This window comes from Rhopalosiphum padi, chromosome 3, assembly GCF_020882245.1.
Source record: "Rhopalosiphum padi isolate XX-2018 chromosome 3, ASM2088224v1, whole genome shotgun sequence".
In the NCBI taxonomy this organism is placed as follows: domain Eukaryota; kingdom Metazoa; phylum Arthropoda; class Insecta; order Hemiptera; family Aphididae; genus Rhopalosiphum; species Rhopalosiphum padi.
The window spans coordinates 12,914,879-12,938,010 of record NC_083599.1 but is presented as its reverse complement, the minus strand read 5'-3'; the positions used below and the strand labels follow the sequence as shown (position 1 = coordinate 12,938,010).

The window sequence follows — 23,132 nt, the reverse complement described above, 5'->3', positions numbered from 1 at the left end:
TAAGTCTAAAACAAAAACAAAAACATAAATAACTAATTTAATATTATAAGACTATAATATGGTAAGTATAATAAATATAATTTTATAAGGTAGTTATTTTATGATAAGTTATGAAGCTATTACATTCACATAGGTAATATTGAGCAAAAAACTAGGTACCAAAAACGAATAGATATATATGAAAATTGAATAGAACTAAGAAAAAACATTAAACATGTATACTTTTTTTATAAAATCATTATATTATTGTTGAATTTGCATTATTTATTTTGTATACTATTTTAAAAAAATTCAAAATTATTAAATGATACTTAAAAACAAAATTCTTAAGTCTCTTTTTTACTAATGTAGATCAAAGCAAATTTTTGTTTCAGCAGAACACATTTTGTGTTGTTAGCTTTAATATTAGAGTAAATTTACATATTGTCAAATTTAAAGGTAAGAATATACACATAATTACATATCATAAGAGTAGCTGTAAAAATATATATCAGCACAACATCTTTATTTTGACTACATAAATAGTTATAAAGTTATTCAGCGTATTATGTTCTAAAAAACAGCAGTCACTGAATATTCTTTTACCACTATAAAAATTAATTGTATGCAGGTACTATCACTATAAATATAACTAAATACTAATGTTTACATTATTTAATTACCGTTTTTCCTGAACCAGTTTGTGCAGTGGCCATCAAATCTCTACCAGATAAAATAATTGGAATAGATTATTTCTGAATTGGCGTAGGTCGCATAAATTTCTTTTTCCTTATATTACTCAATAATATTTTTGGAATATTCTTTATAGACACAAACTGTTTAACCGCTTCGGGTATGTTTTTACCATTCACCTTTACTTCGGTACCATTACATTTTTCGAACTTTATGTTCGAATTGAATGCGTCATCAAAAATAGATTCATCATCTATATATTGTTCCATTAGTCAATAATCAGCATATCATAGCTATATCAAAAACAATTTAAATAAAGATAAATGTTTAATTTGCATAAAAATATGCACAATAAATTAATCAAAATAATTGTTTAATATAATAATACTATTAAATATTTACTATTTTTACTTAACTATACTTATTAGTTATTAAATTATTTTACAATAAAAAATATAGATCCACCTATGTAAATAAATTAAATTTGTTGCATTGAACATTTGAACATTTCTGACTCCTTAACAACAACATTTGTCTGAGTAAATATTTTTAAAACAAATAAAACTTTTCTAAATCTAAAAAATATATATATTTTTGTAAATATTGTGACACTCACAATTAATTATTATTTTTTTCATACCTCCAAACTATCCATAAACTGAATCCATTTTATTATAAGATGTATCAAAAAAAAAAAAAAACATGCAAATGCATTAAATTCACAGCCTTGTTTATAAAATATTTTGTTTCAATATTAACCTCAATAAATACTTAACTCAATCCAAACAACAAGACTTCTTTTAAAATATGTTGTTTGATTCCCAGTAAAATTACTTAATTGAAAAAAAATTAATATTTTAAAATATTTCACAAGATATTAAAATCATTGTTATTTAAAAATATTTGTTCAATTTGGTATGATTATTGACAATCCAAATAAAAAATGTACATTAATCACTTTCCCCCCACCTACTTTGTATAACAGTTTTTCTATTTTATTTTTTTAGTCTGAAACATCCATTTAAATTATTTGATTCGGAATATAAAATTTTTACTTTCTTGAAAAATTATGGGTTTATTGATGATTGGAAAGAAGTGGTGATTAAAAACCAAATAATGCCAGCTCATTGAACAGGAGTAATAGAAAATAAAAAAAAATAAAAAAAAATACCTACAGATGTTTTAATGTTACTAAAATTTCAATTCAAAATTTTAGTAACATTAAAATAACTTGTTTCAATCTACTCTAAAATTTATAACTTTTTTACCGCAAAATTGTTATATGCTTACTAATTTTGTGTAAGGTTATTCTGAAGAGAAAAAAATTTAATTATATCCTGGAGAACTATAGATAGGTACCTTATATACTTTATATAGATGATTTTTAAATAAACAATTCTCTTGAGTCCAATTTTTCAAAACATTTTACCTATAACTTGTATTATTCATTCCTATGTTTACCAATGGAAATAGTCCGATTAGAAAATACTTTTATGCTACTGTATTAAAGTCCAGAGATTTAAAGGCTGTGGCTATGAAATATGTTTTGAATGTCTTATAGAAAAGTTGGAAGATTATTCCAGTATAATTATATTTTAACACACATAATTACATATCATAAGAGTAGCTGTAAAAATATATATCAGCACAACATCTTTAGTTTGACTACATAAATAGTTATAAAGTTATTCAGCGTATTATGTTCTAAAAAACAGCAGTCACTGAATATTCTTTTACCACTATAAAAATTAATTGTATGCAGGTACTATCACTATAAATATAACTAAATACTAATGTTTACATTATTTAATTACCGTTTTTCCTGAACCAGTTTGTGCAGTGGCCATCAAATCTCTACCAGATAAAATAATTGGAATAGATTATTTCTGAATTGGCGTAGGTCGCATAAATTTCTTTTTCCTTATATTACTCAATAATATTTTTGGAATATTCTTTATAGACACAAACTGTTTAACCGCTTCGGGTATGTTTTTACCATTCACCTTTACTTCGGTACCATTACATTTTTCGAACTTTATGTTCGAATTGAATGCGTCATCAAAAATAGATTCATCATCTATGTATTGATCCATTAGTCAGCAATTAGCATAGCTATATCATAAATAATTGAAATAAAGATAAATGTTTAATTTGCATACAAATATGCACCATAAAAAAATTAAAATAATACTATATAATACTTAATAGTATTCCATATTTCCATGTTGTAAAAAATTTCTATGTTGATATATTATGCATTATCTCTTTGAGAGTTTGTGTCATTATGATACATTAATCATCAATTATTTTATATCTATGAAGTATTTTGATACTGATACTTTGAATTTACGAAAACCAAATGTTGAATATGGACTTAAAGTAATAGAAAATATATCACCAAAAATAGAGGTGGTAATAATGGTATATCTTAAAAAAAAAAAGAAATTGAAAATGCCACTTAGGGAAATGATGAATTTTATTATTAATATTCCAATTATTGAAGATTTCATTCCTTCAGATGATTTACTGTTTTCTTATATATTTTTCTTATTATTTCATTATATCAATTAATAAAAAAAATATAAAATTTAAAAATACTATATAAGGTAATAGGTATAATAAGATTTATCAAAATTGTTTTTACATACATCTTTAAAATGAAATCAATGTTTGGATATAATTAAGTTAAGGTAATAATATTTTTCATTTCAGCGTACTTAAAGTTGGTTAGTTTTAGAATTATATAAAGTTTAAATTTAGCCTTTAATAATATTTATTATTTTTTTATTTAATAAAAAACATAAATGGAAATAATAATTCAAATCCACTTATACAATATTATAAATTAATTAAATAGATATTGCATAAGTTAATTTAATAATCAGTAGATAAGCAATAAGAATGGTTCATTGATTTACCGATTCTATATTTTGAATTAACAATCCGTAAACATTTAGTACAATACATTTTTATAAAATTGTTTGACCACTTCGAGTGGTCTCAATGTTTTTAAGAAGGTAGAGGCTTTATTGCTAACATTATTCTTACAGTAAATAATTATATGAATAAATCGTGCTATTGAAACAACACATATTTGTACAGTTGTAGTTAGAAGAGATGACAACACCGACCGAGTTGTCGACAGGAGTCGAATAACAATGGTTAAGACCTGTATTACGGACAAAGGTTAAGAATTTAGATACAATAAAAGAAATTCTTCGCCTCCTCGGTAATGGTCTTATTGTATCGATCAATGTAACAAGACAATCCCGCAACGTGGTACCTCTAACGAGTGTGCACATAGCGTTAAGAAATTTCCACTATGTACCCAATATAATAATAAAATACCTACAAAAAATAATATACTTGTAATGTACTATGTACCTACACGTCCTACGATATTCAGACAAAAAACAACCTTAAATGTATATTCTATTGCAAAACATTTAAACATAAATATGTATAAATATACTAATATTGACTATAGCTAGTAAACATATAACTTATGAGCAATTATTTTTAAAATCGTTCACAGTCAATATTATATTATATTTAATAAATAATGATTAAAGCAGATTTTTTTTAACGTAAAATGTGCACGTTATGAGATAGTAAGACAAATGCTACAATTGTAGTTGTCCAATATGATGTACCTACTTTTAAATGGTTTGAAAATAAAATAATAAACAGTTGATTAAAAACAACTAAAAAGTATAATAATTATGTAATTGAAATAAAAAAAGTTGTGTTGATTTTGTAAAATAAATAAATAAAATTTGAATTATAGTATATTATTGTTAAAATATCATTATATTATAATATAATAATTTTCATTATTTGTATTGTATTTTATGTAAAATGATTAATGGAACTATGTCCAACGACAAATAATGCAATTGCAAATGCTACATTATATGAGCCAATTTTCAGATAATAAGTAAACGATACAATAATTATAATAAAGATAAATAATATTAATAAACCGATAAAAAATAAAGATATAATACTCACGAAAACCAGTAGCAGTTATTATGCGTACAGACTGGACACAGTAGCATATATAAACGATTAGACGATGTATAATGCTTGCGTGTGGACGCTTGAAATGCTCAGAAAAATAGTGTTGAAATACGGCATGCGTATGATGATCGCTGAGCCTTCTCGTTTACTTGCAGCTCTGCTGTGTGGTGATTTTTGTTACAACGAAGGAGCATTCTTTTGGATGGCAACGCGGATCCAGCCAGGTATGACACAAGGTAGAAAATATACTTACTATATGACACATAAGGGAAAAAAATATTAAACTAGAAAGCAAATGTATTATACTTTATCACGAACATTTATAATTTTGCCAGAAGACCATTCTCATTTTTGTAAGTGCTTAAATTCAAACATATTAACTGTTCTGTTTAAAATAAAAACGTCTGTGTAATAAAAGTGATTTAAGTTAAATATGTCTAAAAATGTATTAAATGGTATATAAATGTGTAAAATATCGCTAAAAACAAAAAGACTCGAAAAATGCAAAATAAAATTTCAAAATTAGCATTGTGAAAATATAAAACATATTTGTTTCATACTCTTATTTTTTATGACTGGGCAAAACAAATACACAAATGCTATCAAATATCAATCAGTTTTCCTGCTTAAAATTGAATTTTTGTATCATTATTATTTATTGATTATAATTTTTAATAATTGATTTTGAATACTAAAAAATATGAAAATATTGTTATTATCTACAAAATTTATATTTTATATTGATTATATTATACTATTACACTTTTATATTGATTATATTGTATTATTTATAATGATTATGAATTAAACTTAATTTAGAGGTAGCAAATACATATTTTTTTTTGTACTTCATTGAATTTTAATAATCTATATATATTTTAATAATAATGCTGACTAAAAACGCATGTATTTTATGTCTACGGTCAGTTAGTTAAAATCCGGGATTATCATTATTTGGGTGAGACTAGTGTTTTAAGTTTTAAACAGTTCAAAATCATTAATATGATTAAGCTAAATAAATTTTAATTAGATTTCCTAAAGATCCAAAACGCCTTAAGATCTGGCTTGTGGATTGACTGAAGATGATGTTTGGTCAAATCGAAAATTATGTTCGTTCCATTTTATTGAAACTGATTTTGGTAAAGGTGTTAGGAGATCATTAAAATCTAATGCAATACCAACAATTTTTAAAGAGTTTACTTCATAAAACTTCACCTATGTCTTTTGAAGGTCATGTATTTTTATATTATATAACTCATTTGTAAAATTTAAACAAAAACTTAATAATTGTAACACAGGAATGTAGTAATTATTATTTAAAATAAACAGCTTTAATCAGTTATTGCATTGCTCAAATCTTCAAGACACACTATAATATTTTTAATTTATTTTTACTTTCTCAATAATTATAGAACCTTGTGAGATAAATAATGAATTTAATGAAGCTAATACACCAACAAAACTAGGTAAGATAGATAGCGATCTTATGTCAGTATTAGATAAAATATAATATTTCTATATGACTAATTTATTAATATTTAGAAGATAATGTATTACCTATAATATGTAATAATATTTCAGAAACTCCAAAAAGTTTGAAAAGAAAATTTTATGTTGGAGATATTAAATCATCTCATTTAACAACTCCCAAGAGAGCAAAAAAAAATCTTTTAATAAAGCCAGGTTACAAATTATTTCTCAAAGAAAAAAAATTAATGTACTTCATCAAACTGTTAGCAGATTAAGAAAAAAATTGACATCATTACAAAAATTAATTTACCATCTCAAGAGTATTAATTTAATTAGTGAACAGGCTCATGATGACATTTTGGTATTTATATGTGAAATATGATCCTTGTTGTGTAATTCTACAGCCTGTTATTTTATCTGTTTGTAATTATTGTAATTTATTTTGTTTATTTTAAACCAAACTCTTACAAAAAGTTTTGAACATATTTTTATTGAAATGGTTTGATAATTGTATAATTATTTTTATAATATGTAATAATATTTGTATTAGTTTTTTTTGTAACCAACAATAACAATAAATATAATAAATTAATAACTAACAATTTATGAAAAGGTTACTCATTGATTTATATCATAGGTAGAAATACATTGATTTAGTTGGGCGCTATATTTTTATTAGAACAGCAAGTGTATGAAAATAAAATGTATAAATAAATATGATATTGTATGAAAATTATTGGAGTGGGATATTTTCATAGTTTGGGGAACTGACTCATTGATTTCCGTCTATGATTTGTATGTTTTGGAAAATGTTTATACTTTTGATATATTTTTTTATTCTATATAATTAGTTAACATGGTGAAATTCTGGTGTTTTATGTGATATATATACATATAACTATTGTTGTGCATGAATTTTCCATTTTTGTCTGGTAGTTATTTATTGTTAAATAAATTATCCATAGTATTACATTTAATAGTATAATTATTATTTTAGAACAATACTTCTGAATCAATTAAAGAAGTGCTAAACAGAAGTTTTAAATCAAACAATACAAAATATTCACCAGCAATAAGATCATTTGCGTTAACTCTCCAATTTGCTTTCTTATAAATTGAGTCAGGATCATTTGGAGGTTTTCTATAGTGCAACGAGAAGCAGGGGAGGTTTTAACAACAAACCAAATGTCATCCAATTTCGTTCTGCATACAAACGTCTTTTAGTGAGGCATCAAGTCGATGGCTCAATGTATGGAAATAGTTCACCTCTTGACAGTGCAAGTATCCTTTTTGTTAGCTCTAATAAACGTAAAGATGCTGATGCAATTTGTGACTATGAAGATATTGATGAGGGAACAAATGTATTATTTAATGAGTTTGAACATGACTATGATGAAACAACCTGATGCCAGAATTAGAAGAGTTTACTATAGATATTGTTAAATACACTGGAGGATTTATTATATGAAAAAAAAAAAAAAGTAACGTGAGGAATTTGTGATTTATTTTTAACTCAAAAAGAAAACGTCAATGAATCATTGCTGTTAAAATTAATAAATATCACCTGACGTTCACAAAATATGTTTGGCAACGGAGTATATCTTAAGATTTTACTCCTATGAGTTACTTAAAATGAAGAATGTAAAGATGTATTTAACAATTAAGACACTAAACGAAATAAGCACAGAAAACACAATATTCAACAATTACGAAATGAAACAGCATAATATATTAAATCAAGATCCATTTAATAACCATCGAAATCAATTAATACCTACAATTAATCATTGAGCTGTATATATCATTAAGATTAAATCATATAGTCAAAATGTACTCAGTGTCAATGACGAGCAAGAATGTGCGACACAAATGTACCAAAATAATTTTATTTAAAAACCAGTAATTTCTAGTCTATTATTCTATCTAGTACCTTTTTAATTATAACCACACCAGTTTCTAGTACACTATTATTATTATTATTATTATTATTTTATATTTATGACTTAAATACATTACAATATTACATTGATATTTTATAATACATAATAATATAATATGTATTAATGTATTATAAGAAATATGAATTAGAAAAACTTAAGAAAATAAGATACGTCTTATAAACTTATAGTATAAATAGTATATCTTGTTTTTAATATCTGCGCCAAAAATTAATGATAAGAAACTACGCGCATGCGCATATCACTGCGGTCCTACAGTTGTGTTGGCTTCACACATTTCTCGTACGACTCTATCCATCGGCGATTGGCCTGAAGAGACGCGCGCGGTGATGTCGGTGCCTCCGAGGAGGGTCAGGCGGCGGCGCTGCGTATCGTTACGTAGCGTGTCGCGTCACGGCGTGTTTTCCGTTACGAGCAACAAACCACGTTTCGTCGCGTTACCGCGGGAAATTCACACAAACTGTACGAAGTGGGTGTGAGGTGAGGGGGTAAGCCAAATTTAAATGTTTCACTTACCGGCGATTCCTTTTCGGGGAGCCAATTTGATACGTACCGGTTCGGTGCGGTGTCGGCGGCGATGCACTAAACGGCACAATGTATTTACAAGCATATAAAAAGATAGCGTTTCGTTTACTGCGAAATTGAGTTTTACATAATATGGTTATATCATACGAATACTGTGCATGTTACACGGTGCGCTACGATGGTGATGTCAACACACTCGTCGGTCGCGTTACGGGCGGCGAAGAGCGGCTATCAGAACGGTATCGCTGAAGGCGATGAACATGAACAGGTCTTTAATCTTTATCAGACCAGTTCGTGATATCGACGGGTCGACGGTTCCAGCCGCGGGTATCGCGCGCAGGCGTCGTACGTCGCGGTTTGGTGGTCGAGTAGAGCGATAGCGCGGCTTCCGCCAAAGGCCGTTTGAGTTCAAGGTCTGAACTTTAAACGGTTGTTACGCGGGACCGCGTCAATATCCAGCCATCGCCCATCATCATACAGACATACACTATTCTAATCGATGAGCTATATAGTTTTAAACCTGGTTGCCCCATTTTTATGGACTTAACCACTCTTAGTATCTGTGTCTTAAATGCTTTTGCATCTTCAATCCCAGGTAGATACAGATTTTACCAAAACTTATGATACGAGTTGACCACAACCTTATTCTAAAGATTTTCAAAGGCCATCTTTGATTTTTTCCCATATCTCTTCGCACTATTCGTCAATAAAACTAAAAACGTTATTCTGAATTGTAATTCTTTTTGCCTTTAGCGATGATCTTAATTTTTTTTTACCAAATTAAATCTATTTAGGACTGTCTTACTCTTCAAAGTGTCATTGATATTCTAGTCTTGTGATTTAACTCGATGGTAGTGAATATTTTTCACTGATTATAGAATTAATACCTATTTAAACTTATCACATTACATTGTATATATTAAATTTCTTGAGACTCCACATGCTCCATTTTTTGTTCCCTTACATATACTAACTATACTCACAATCACTTCTATCAACTGGGTTATATGGCTTGCAAATGAGTTGGCCTATCTATACATAAGCTAAGCCATCAACACTGCGACAACTTTTATTTTGTGCATTAATGAATTCAAACTTTTGTTTTACTGTATTATTTTTAATAATTTATTGTACTTCTTTCAAAATTACTAACTGATCACTGATCTTTAATTAACAATAATATAATACATTTAATAGTCTTGGAAATGATTAATTCAACCTACCACATTACTAATTCTAATTCTAAAATAAATAGTAAAAACATAACAAAAAAAAAATAAAAAAAAATACAACCTAAGATCATAAAGTATATAAGTATATACATTTTATACATTATTATTTTTTATTATTTACATGAAAAAAAATAATGGTGATTCAATAATCAATTTTAAATTTACTATTCTTCGTAGTCGTCATTTGAATTGTCTAAAATTGGTTTCTGTAAACAAAAACAAATAAACATTTTATAATTATTAACATTTATTTATACTTAATTTATTATAATTGAAATGAGATTCCAATCTATAACATATTAAATTGTAATTAGTTAAGAACCAAATTAATAGGTATTTGAATTTAAAACTATAAAAATAGAATACCTTAATAGTAATTAATATTTAAATATATGAATCAAATTTATGAACTGAAGTCTTTAAATTAATATATAACAATCATCAACTTAACTACCTATTGTTCTTATTCAATTATCAAAAACTATAAGGGACTCTGGGGTGAAAGATGTAAATTAATGTTCTAACTTAATTGTATACCATTATAATAAATGCAAAGCTTTAAATTTAAAAACAATCAATGTTCGATAATATTAATAATTTCAAAGTATACTGTTTGTCTGTGGAAACAGGGTACCGTTATCACTCATTATTTTTCAATTCTGTTTACGGGACATTAAACAGCATTAGAGCTAGGTATAATTAAAAAAAAAAGTATTAAAATTTGATTTTCTTTTATTATTATTATTTGTATGTATTTTTTGTTCTTAACACTATTTATATAATTTATAATTGAATATCTGTAAATTAAATTGTAAATAAAAATGTATAGTACTCGTATAGTTAAAAATTTACGTAAAAATGTAGTATTTTATTTTTATGGAAATACATGTTTTTATAATAAATTATGTAATTTTATAATGTCAAAATAAAAAATAATAAATAAATAGTAAATAATTTATTACTTTAATATTAAATATGTATCATAATATGGTGTTTACAATGAAAAACTAAGTACAAATAAAAAATAAAAATCAAATTTAATATGTTTATATTTTTTTAAATTATACCTACTCTAATTTCAACAATTTTAGGTTTAGAATACAAGTTGATAGATAAAAATCACTTGAAAACATTGATTAATTAGAAAATTATATTTAAAACAGGAGTTGTCATAAAAAAAATATGAAGATTTGTTGCGCATAAGCATAATTAGTTTAAAAAAATTCTTTCAATGAATAAATAAACATTATTATCGTGGTAATTTAATCTATAGTTATAGAAGTATAAATAAATCCAATATAAATTAAGGATAAGCTATGGCATGCTTAAATAATGTCCATACTTGGTATGCCATACATTTCACAACATATAGAAAACAATAGTAAATACAATATAAATATCACTTACATGGCTTATGTATAAGCCTACAAATTGATCTAAAACATCATTAGCATCATTATAATTGGCATCATGTCTTAGTTTTACTAACCAATTAGGTATTTCTTGATTTGCCTAAATCACAACATTTAAAAATTATAAATTATAAATACAACTTGGATTAAAAAAAGATAAGTATATACTCATCATTCATTACCAATGCTAGAGTTTTTATAAGCGGTACTACCAATGAATGATCTTCATTAGGATCAAAGAAAGAAGTAGAAATTGCTTGAGTTTCCGGTTTACCTTTACGTCCAATTCTTTGCACATACTCTTCAATTCTTGGTGGCATATCAAAATTAATTACATGGTTCACACATTTAAAATCTAAAGATTCAAAAGTCAAAATGTATCAACAAATTATAAAGTAAGTAATACAAATGTTAAAACTATTTTATGCATGCAACTATTGATAAATAAATAATTAAATAACTGCTATAGATTCTGTTTTTTATTATTTTACAAATAGTATATTAGAAAGGTGTTGCATATGCAATGAAAAAATTGTTATACAATTAATACAATTAAAATTAACTAAAGAACATATATAAATTATGATGATGTAAGTTAATAATGCATGATTTAAAACATGAATTTTATGTTTTACAATAAATTGTAATCGATATATTATATTGTAATATTGTAATGTAATTTTTCTGTGTGATTACAAGAAAAAAAAATGTGAAATGGGCAAAAATAAAAAAATCCAATAAGAACCCAATCAATATTTTAACATGACTATATAAAAAATATACAAAGTAGTTCTGTTTTACTAATACAAATAGACCAACATTTGTGTAAAATCAATAAATCATGCTGTAAAAGGAATATATAATTTATGCTTATATGTTACTTTATAATTTTATTATTTAACATTTTTGGTAAGGTTAAAACTTAATGTTAAGTATATTTCCAATAACTATTTGGATTATACATTATAGTATTTCATAATAAAATATATACATACAAATGTACAACAATGTACAAAAATTAAACATCAATTTTTTTTTTGTTTTGTTTTCATAAAAAAATAAATTTTTTCCATTCATCCTATTAACTGTCTATTTGATTATTCGCCAGAGCTTTAGTTTGATGCCTGATGGATAATCAAAGTTTCACTACATAATAAATACGCCTTTAAAGAAAACTTTACAAACTGCATTAAAAACATAAGTGGTACAAACCAGTATACACGTCAATGCTGGTCTATATTCTATATTTATTCTACCTATTTATGTATTTACTTATTTTGTTTTACCTGTTAATTATTAATAGTATATTCTAATATTATAATGAATTAAATGAAGGTCATACAAAACTAATAAATAATTATAATTTGTCAAAAGGCTAATGAATGATTATACATATTTCAGACTCCAACTCATTGTACTATAAACAAGGAATAACTTCTTTTTTTTTTTATTGGTTGTATGAGTGGAGCCAGTAAATAATTGGTATGGTGTCTTATATCAGAAGATTACCATATGATGAAATTATAAAAATACACAGAATTATCTGTCAAATTAAATTAAATTTATAGAATAATAACATATTTACCTAAACCTCTTGAAGCTAAATCTGTGGCCACAAGTACATTCGTCTTTTTGTCATGAAAATTACTTAATGCAATTTTTCTGTGATGTTGTAAATGATTACCATGTAAAGCTACTGATGGTATATTATTTTTGTTTAGGTATGTAACAAGATAGTCTACTACCCATTTACGTTTTACAAATACTATAGTTCCTGCTGAATCTACAAAAGAACAAATGTTTTTTTTAAAATTATATTCATAATTCATTCACATTAGATAGGAATCTGGTGGCCAACTTATGTTTAAAGGTATGACAATATGGTAGGCATCCAGATGGATGACATGGTAAGGATTACAAGCATACAAACGCCTGACAAAATTTAGTTGCTACCGCAGACTAAAATATATATTATGTAGATCATATCTTAGTCTATGATTGCTGCTGATGTTCCTTCTTAATATAAATAAAGTACATATATTTTATTCAATTATTTATAATACCAACCTTTTTTCAAAATTGTAGTTAACATGTCACGTTTTTCAAATTTATTAACCAAGTAAAAGGTTTGTTTAATATTAATTGAAGTGCTACTAACAATACCAACTGCCAATAATAAATAATCTTTCTTTAAATAGAATTGTGCTAAATGCTGAGTTTTATCTGGTAAAGTTGCTGACATCATAATTGTCTGTCTATTCATCTGAAAATTATAAACATTTGACATTCAGTACTACACTATAAGCATTTACTCCACAATTATTTATCAATAAAAACTTACGACAGGTGGCATTGTAAAATGATTTAAAATACAATCAATCTTTGATTTCATGTCGTCATATAACATCCTATCAACTTCATTCAAAACCAAAATTCTTACTGAAGAAAATGTTATGACACCATTCTGAACAAACGAATTTAATCGACCAATCGTGGCTACAAGTATGTGACAACCTCTCTAATATAAAAAATATTGATAACATTATTATTATTATAAAATACTTATATTTTATCCAATATAATATATTTTCTTATATTTTAGATGACCATTAACATTATACTATAATATATGTATTAATATCTTAATAACAAATATAGGTAGCATCAGGGCAGAAAATTATGCTGAAGCAACATAATAATTTGTTATTTAATACCACTGCTGTCAGTGCGTGAGGAGAGTTTAGTAGGACAGTTGTATGCGGAGAGGTGAACAAAAATACTATCAATTACTATGGACTTAACTTAAAAAGTTGGACTTAAGAATTTTTGATTATAGTCATTAGTTTAGAGTGAACAAAAAGCATGAGTTGTATGTCATTTAACATGTGTGATATGACAATATATACTTACATAATAATATGGTATTCTAATTATTATTTAAAAACATTCTACTTACAAGAATTTGACTTTTTTGATAAGTGGCTTTAATACCACCATAACAAGCAAACGAAAAAATTCCTGTATTCCTTGTTAATTTTGTTATAGTCATTTTCATTTGAACAGCCAATTCTCTCGTAGGTACTATTATGATAACTTGGGGTTCACAATGATTTCTATCTTTTACTAATGTTACTGGGTCAATGATCAATTTTTGTATGATTGGTAAGATAAAAGCAATCTAAAATAAGTATATATAATAATAAATAGGCAACATTCTTTGTGTTATTTAGGTATATGTTAATAATATTGTTATCTATAGTTATTTCAAAGTTGAGTTACATATATCTTTTATTTTATTATTATTATTTTTTTTTTGTGGGGGTGGGGTGGTGGTGCATGTAATAATAAGAAATAATTTTATGGGCATATAAATTTCTAAATAATGAATTATTATAATATAGTATTATATGAAAAGGATGGATAAATATAAATCGTAAATCATAACTTCAATAAAATAGGTATTTAGATAAATAATGAATTTCTTAAATGGCAGATAGAATTTAACTGAATCTATAGCTTGTTTGTATTAATTGTATAATGTGCTTATTTCATATTTAGTAAAACATTTAATACATTGTAAACATTTTTACAAAAATGATTTAAATATTTTAAAATCTCCACTGGTAGATTTGATGAACAAGTTTAAATTATTCCAGTATAATTATTTTTTAACACACATAATTACATATCATAAGAGTAGCTGTAAAAATATATATCAGCACAACATCTTTATTTTGACTACATAAATAGTTATAAAGTTATTCGTATTATGTTCTAAAAAACAGCAGTCACTGAATATTCTTTTACCACTATAAAAATTAATTGTATGCAGGTACTACCACTATAAATATAACTAAATACTAATGTTTACATTATTTAATTACCGTTTTTCCTGAACCAGTTTGTGCAGTGGCCATCAAATCTCTACCAGATAAAATAATTGGAATAGAGTATTTCTGAATTGGCGTAGGTCGCATAAATTTCTTTTTCCTTATATTACTCAATAATATTTTTGGAATATTCTTTATAGACACAAACTGTTTAACCGCTTCGGGTATGTTTTTACCATTCACCTTTACTTCGGTATCATTACATTTTTCGAACTTTATGTTCGAATTGAATGCGTCATCAAAAATAGATTCATCATCTATATATTGTTCCATTAGTCGATAATCAGCATATCATAGCTATATCATAAACAATTTAAATAAAGATAAATGTTTAATTTGCATAAAAATATGCACAATAAATTAATCAAAATAATTGTTTAATATAATAATACTATTAAATATTTACTATTTTTACTTAACTATACTTATTAGTTATTAAATTATTTTACAACAAAAAATATAGATCCACCTATGTAAATAAATTAAATTTGTTGCATTGAACATTTGAACATTTCTAACTCCTAAACAACAACATTTGTCTTAGTAAATATTTTTAAAACAAATAAAACTTTTCTAAATTAAAAAAATATATTTATTTTTGTAAATATTGTGACGACAGACACTCACAATTAGTTATTATTTTGTTCACACCTCCAAACTATATGCAGTCCATTGTTTAAATTGTTACCAACGCCCTCATATAAAACTACAGGTTTTGTTTTTAATAATTATTTTATAGGATAAATTGTATTAAAGTAAATACAAATTGACTAAAAATGCATTTTTATACGCAAAATCATTATGTAATATGCTATTCTTGAAAAAAGATACTATAATATGCAAAATATGAAGTCAATAGGTTATGGAACACCTTTTCAGTTCACCTAGCAATAAATAGAATACATGGAAAAAATAAGTAATTTCTTGAATTTCTCATCCCTAATTATTAATTTTAAATTTTTATAATAAATGAATTCAAGTCCCAAATAAAACATTAATTTATCATAGTAATTTTGTTTTTACCATTAATAAAATGTTGAAAGGTACCTACGACAATTTCAATATATTATTTTTTTTACACACATTTGTATTTCAAATTTAAAGAGTTAAAATGTTGTGCTTTATATGTAAATATTCCTACTATTATTTTGAAAAACTAATGTGTCACATATTATACGACACCACCTTTGTAGGTAAAGTGATTCGATAAATAATGATAATATTGTTTCAATAAATATATTTAATTTTTTACCAGATGTTGATATACCAAAAAAACAATTTTACAATTTTCACTGGCTTTTTACAATAACAATAACTTTTCTAGAAAAAATATCATAGAAATTCAAGAATATGTAAAATTATATATTATTACTCCACTGTTAGATACTTTCACAAATTTTGTTAAATCTACTTTTTTCCCCCTTCTTTGTTTAACTGTTTTTCTATTTTAGTTTTTTGTCTTAGACATCCTTTTAAATTATTTAATTCAGATTATAAGCTTTTTACTTTTTGAAAAATGAAGGGCTTATCAATGATTTTAAAGAAGTGACGATTAAAAACTAAATGATGCCAGCTCATAGAACTGGAATAATAGAAAATAAATAATAACTGCAGGTGTTTTGATACCATTAAAATTTCAATTCAAAATTAGTCCTATGTAACTATTTTTTTTAGTGTGCAAAGATTTTTATTATTTTTGTTATACTAACGTTTACAAATAATATATATATATATGTAAAAATCTACATAGGTGTTTACAATATAATTAACGATTATGAAGACATAAGAGAGCCCCGCCTAGAAAGAAATAAAGAATGCAAAAAAATATGTATATTTTGAATTCATATTTCATATACTTTTTTTATATTTAATACCAAATAGTGGTTTTGTAATTAATTTAAAAATAATTAACTTATTATTCTACAATATTTGAAGGAACCTCTATTTTTAGTAAATTACAAGGTATAAATATAAATTTCCATACTGTGCATACATTTTTAAAACTGATCTTTTAGAAATATTAAAAAAACACAAATAAAATAGTGAAGGATATTAGTAAGAGTCATCGACCAAATTTTAGTTCTACATCTATTAAAGTTTATTACCGAGTGCCAATATTTGTAAAATAATATCTATTAGAAATATGACTGTTATTTTACTGTTCACTGTTAAAGACCTATGTCTGCTTTTTAATAAAAAAAATTTACATTATTTTATGTAACATAAGTGTTATATAGGTTACACTTCTGATACATAGGAATATACAATAGGAATACTATTGTTGATTACCTATGCATAACTAAGTAAAAATAAATATTAAAATGTTGTAACTCGACAAGTAAATGGGATAAATAACCAATGGATAATTTACTAAATAAATAAAATAATAGATGTTGTACAGGTAATAATAATAATGTTTATCATTTCAAAAAATAACTTTGTAACCTATTGCAAATATTTGTAAATATAATAAAATAAACTTTTACAAAACCTTAATTTCAACTATTAATAGTATTATACTAATAAAATATGGGTAATTTAATATAATATTATTAGTCATTATTATTGGTGTTAAAAATAGTGAATGAGAAAAGGCTTGATAAACTATAAATTATCAGTGTTCATAGGGAAACAAATTGATGATGAACAAATACAAACATTGACAATGTTATAAAAACATTTTGGTCTTAAAAATAGAAACTTGCAATATTTGTTTTCACACCAGTAGCTATTTTATATTATAATATTAATATTTATTGAATTATTCTGTTAAAATATTATAATAATGTAATGTAGTGATTTCAGCAGTTAAAAGTTTTTTTAAAGCTTATGTTCACATACATACATTCCCTTTCTTCCTCATTCCGTTTCAAGAAATACCAACCTTATAGGTATTTATATGCTATAAAAAGGTTTTGGAATCTAGTTTTATTTTGTCCCCCCGCCCTGATAATTACCCCCATTTTCACACATTACGGAGAGATCCAATGACTATTTCAATATTATTTAAGTTTTGTGCAATATATTAAAAATCAAATGCATTTTTATGTGTACAGGAATTTATTAAAACAAATTTCGTTTTGTGTAGTAACTTAAAAAAGAATAAGTATAGAAATTTTAATTTTAAACTAAATAATTATTGATAGCATATGGTACACAGTACACACGATATAATAATAATAATAAATAATTCAGTATTCAGAATACAATATTAAAACACGTATTTCGTGAGCCATTATTTAGTAATTATACATTTATATTTGTTGAATATTGATGTATTAGTTTATTTTCAATTCAAATACGATAAAATTGTCTTAAATGTGTGTACAATGTATACATGTTAATAAAAGGTCCCATGACATTTTGAATAATTCTTTTTTATTGTTACGAAATAGAAATTGAAAAAATAAATTCCATTATTAAAATGAGTAGATTGGTAGAAGTAGTATTAATATCACGTTCAGGGTCGTTGGCTTAGTGTGTGAAGTATAGATGTTTTTTTTTTATATATCTACAGATAATACATCTTCCCCATAGTCACTCTTACTATACAATACATTTTTATAAATTCGCCGAATACTTCGGGTGGTTTCAATATTGTTAAGAAGACACTTTATTGCCAACGTTATTTTTACTGTAAAAAATCATCTGAATAAGTCGTGCTATCGAGACAACGCATATTTGTACAGCTGTACTTGGAGGATATGACACCACCGACCGAGTTGTCGACAAGAGCCTTATAACAGTTATTTAGACCTTATTATGGACACATCTTACGAATTTATGTACAATAAACGAAATTATTCACCTCCTCGGTATTGGTCATATTGTATCGGTCAATGTGACAAGCTATTGCCCTTCTTACGAGTGTGCTCATAGCGCTAAGAAATGTCTACTGTACATATATAATAATATAATACACACAAAAAAAAATATACTCGTAATGTACAATAAATCGTGCTATCGAGACAACGCATATTTGTACAGTCGTACACTTAGAAGGGATGACACCACTGACCGAGTGGTTGATATAACAATAGTTTAGACCCGTTTTACGGACAAAGGTTAAGAATTTAGATACAATAAAAGAAATTCTTCGCCTTCTCGGTATTGGTCGTATTGTATCGGTCAATGTGACAATACAATCCCACAACGTGGTCCCTGTTCAAACGAGTGTGCATATAGCGTCAAGAAATGTCCACCATGTACCTACCCAATATAATAATAAAATACTCACAAAAAATAATATACTTGTAATGTACCATTTACCTACACGTCCTTATGATATTATGACAAAAAACAACCTTAAATTATGAGCATTTTATAGCGATAATTTTTAAAATCGTTTACAGTTATCATTTTATTATATTAATAAATGTTGATATAAAAATAACAGATTAAAACAGATTTTTTTTAACGTAACATTTGCACGTTATACGATAGCAAGACGAATGCTACAAATGTGGTTGTCGAAAACGGTGTACCTACTTTTAAATGGTTTCAAAATAAAATAATAAGCGGTTGATTAAAAACAACTAAAAAAAGTATAAAGATTATGATGCAGTTCAAATAAAAAAAATTGTGTTGATTTTGTAAATAAATAAATGAAATTATAGTATATTATTGTTCAAATATTATTAAATAATATAATAATTTTTATTATTTGTGTTATATTTTACGCAAAATGTTTTACTTCAAATCAACACATGTCACTGGATTATTGCAATATTTTTATACTTGAAATATTTATATACATGAGATATTTTTGTAATTGCTTAATCGCCACGATATTATTGATCGATATTAACTAAATAATTTACGGAACTATGCCCAACGACAAGAATAATGCAATTTAAAATGCTACATTATATAAGCCGATTTTCAGATAATAAGTAAACTAGTAAACAATATAGTAATAATAATAATAACAACGATCAATTATAAACAAAAATATAATACTCACAAAAAACAGCAGTAGGTAATACTTAATATTATACGTAGTTCAGACTAAACAGTAGCACGATGTTATATGACACGATGTGTTGTCCCTTGAAATGCCGAGAAAAAAGTGTTGTAATACGGCGTGCGTATAGGCTTTCTCGTTTACCTGCAGCTCTGCGGTGTGGCGATTTTTATTACTACAAATGGACATCATTGGAAAGACGGCGGCGCGGATTCAGGTAGGGATGACATAAGTGGGAAAATATACATACTTTATGATTATGACACAAGGGATAACAATATTTAATTTTTTTTGCCATAAATTAGAAATAGAATGTATTTTATTTTGTCATAAAAATTTATAATTCGGCCAAAAGACCATTCTCATATATTTTATTTAAGAGGAAGTCGCACCCCCATGTTGTGTCTCCGTTACCCTCATCGGTTCAATCACCTTCTTGTGAAAATTAACTGCAATCCATCTAAAAGTTCAAACAAATTCCCCCAGATAATTACAAAAAAATTATTCATTTCTGAAAAAATTTCTAGATTGGTCATTGTTATTCAATCAACTTAAGTACTTATTGTCTTAGTACTTAAAGTAATTTAAGGAGTATGACTCTATGAATAAAATGTAACGTTAAATTATGTACTTAAAATTTTAGATTCTGAGAGGAACAATTATAGGCTTTGTGCTCTTTTTTTTGAATTTATAAATACATAATTTATTTATAAAATACATTCTTTATGTTTGTGATTCACTTTTTTGAGCAGTAAAAATATTTTGTGGTTTTTGATAGCTATAATTGGATCTAGTTAGTATGTTTACCTTCAAGTCAGAATTATCTATAAAATATGATATGTCTGAATTAATATTATTATATAGTACCTATAAATAATAATATATTATGCATATTATAATATACTAAATAGTCTATATATTCAATTATGTTAGTAATATATGGTACAGTTTCTGCAAAAATATCTATTATACCGTAGTAGTGGTTTAAATAAATTATACCTAGCAATAATAATATAAATAAACTTTAAATACACTTAGAGAAAGAGACTGACACACTGTTTCCGCTTAGAATCATTTTTCATATTATGCAATGGTTAGCAAGTCATTGTAATGTATGTGTTATACTGTATTTTAATTTAATAATAAAACATAGGCCTAAATACTACTACTACTAATAATAATAATAATAATGATGATGATATTATTTGTGTTAAAAATCGAATAATAGTCAAAACCATTAAAATTTGTGGAAAAAATTAATTGATTTAAACTTGGTTACAGTAAAATATAAATTTGTATCCTGAAACCAATATAAGGATGAATATAAAATAAGTGAAATATACATAAATATGATAATATAAATGTAATGTACATATTTATATACAAATCATTTATATGCAGATGGCAAAGTATTGCTTAAGAAGATTCTAGTTGGTGGGAGTTGAAGTACTGTTAACTTTCTGTTTGATGTGATGGTATTTAAGTTACTAATGGCATGCCATCCACCAATATCACCACTGTTAATTTCAGGTACAATATTATAAGTTTTTAGTAGTTAATTATGCATAATTAATAAGAGGAATAAATTATAGTACATATTATTTTAAACTATAATCATAAATAACTACAATATTGTTATATTCTGTGCTATAATAATTAATCTGTTATAATTTATTGATTATTGATTCCTTTAAAAAAAAAGTAATAAATAAACTGAGATTATTTTTTAAAATATTAATATGAAGAGATAAGATGGCTAAGCAGTGCAAAAACTATTAATTAATCAATTTAATACAAATTACAAATCAAAACTTTAACATAAAAATTAAAAAAGTATGTATGGCAAATTTTAATAAACAATACAAAACATAAAACTTGTAATAAATCAATAAAATCACAAGTATTTAAAGTGAAATAAAAGTATATGTTTATTTAGTTTGTAATATTAATTAATTATAGAGAATACGGCAGTGTCTTTAAGTTAGAATATATCAGATAGAACTGACTTTTGGAATAACTTTTGTTTTAATTAATTAACATTTTAAATTGTTTTTTTTATTTATCATTAAGAGACCCTAGCAATACATGTAAAATTAATTTTTTTTCTATTTTATTTTTTAGTTTGAAACATCCATTTAAATTATTTAATTCGGATTATAAGATTTTTACTTTTTTGAAAAATGAAGGGTTTATTGATGGTTTGAAAGAAGTGACGATTAAATAATAAAACTACAGGTGTTTTGATACCATTAAAATTTCAATTCAAAATTAGTCCTATGTAACAGTCTATAATATATTCAATTGTGGTAGTAATATATGGTATAGATTCTGCAAAAATGTCTATCATACCATAATAATGATTTAAATAAATTATACCTAGCAATAATTATATTATTAATTTTATTATTATAAAGATTTTATGCAATGGTTAGTAAGTCATTGTAATGTATGTGTCATAAAGCTTAGTATAAAACTTGTAATAAATCAATAAAATCACAAGTATTTAAAGTGAAATAAAAGTATATGTTTATTTAGTTTTTTAATATTAATTAATTCTAGAGAATACGGCAGTGTCTTTAAGTTAGAAAACATATTCTCAAGGAGGCAACCACTAAAGACATGTTGTCAACAAAGAAGGCTTGCAAGATTTCTCATTGATAACCCCATGAACAAATTAAAAAACAAGTGAATAAAACCATGAATTTAACTTTGCATTATTGTAAATGAATAATTTATTAAACTTAGATGTACGTTACACAGTCTAAATTAGTTGATTAAAAAACCAAGAATAATTGAATATAATAAAACATATTGGAAGTATTTTGGAAATAATTATATTATTATTAAAGGTCATATATTCAGATTATATTATTGGAGAATGTGATTGTCAAAATGACAAAATCTATAGTGTTTAAACTACATGACTGCATCATCATAAAATAAGTGTTGTCTGAATTTTTAATAATTATTACAGAGCTGTCAGTCACGAA

General features: G+C 25.2%; 1 protein-coding gene across 1 annotated transcript; it reads right to left on the bottom strand.

Annotated features, from left to right (window-relative positions):
• Positions 1–10,041: 10,041 nt before the first annotated feature.
• LOC132924812 (ATP-dependent RNA helicase vasa-like) lies at positions 10,042–15,452 on the bottom strand. Its single transcript, XM_060989255.1, has 8 exons — positions 15,174–15,452; positions 14,246–14,467; positions 13,631–13,807; positions 13,357–13,552; positions 12,875–13,072; positions 11,472–11,644; positions 11,285–11,389; positions 10,042–10,083 (listed from the first exon to the last, which is right to left on the bottom strand). The coding sequence occupies exons 1-8, from the start codon at positions 15,450–15,452 to the stop codon at positions 10,042–10,044; spliced, it is 1,392 nt and encodes a 463-aa protein (XP_060845238.1).
• Positions 15,453–23,132: the final 7,680 nt, after the last annotated feature.

Coding starts and splice junctions, on each gene's coding strand:
- LOC132924812 (XM_060989255.1), bottom strand. CDS start 15,452: ATGGAACAATATATAGATGATGAATCTATTTTTGATGACGCATTCAAT. Junction 13,808..14,245: donor ATCAAAAAAGTCAAATTCTT/GTAAGTAGAATG, acceptor TTTTTATATTAG/AGAGGTTGTCACATACTTGT. Junction 11,390..11,471: donor TTATAAAAACTCTAGCATTG/GTAATGAATGAT, acceptor GTTGTGATTTAG/GCAAATCAAGAAATACCTAA.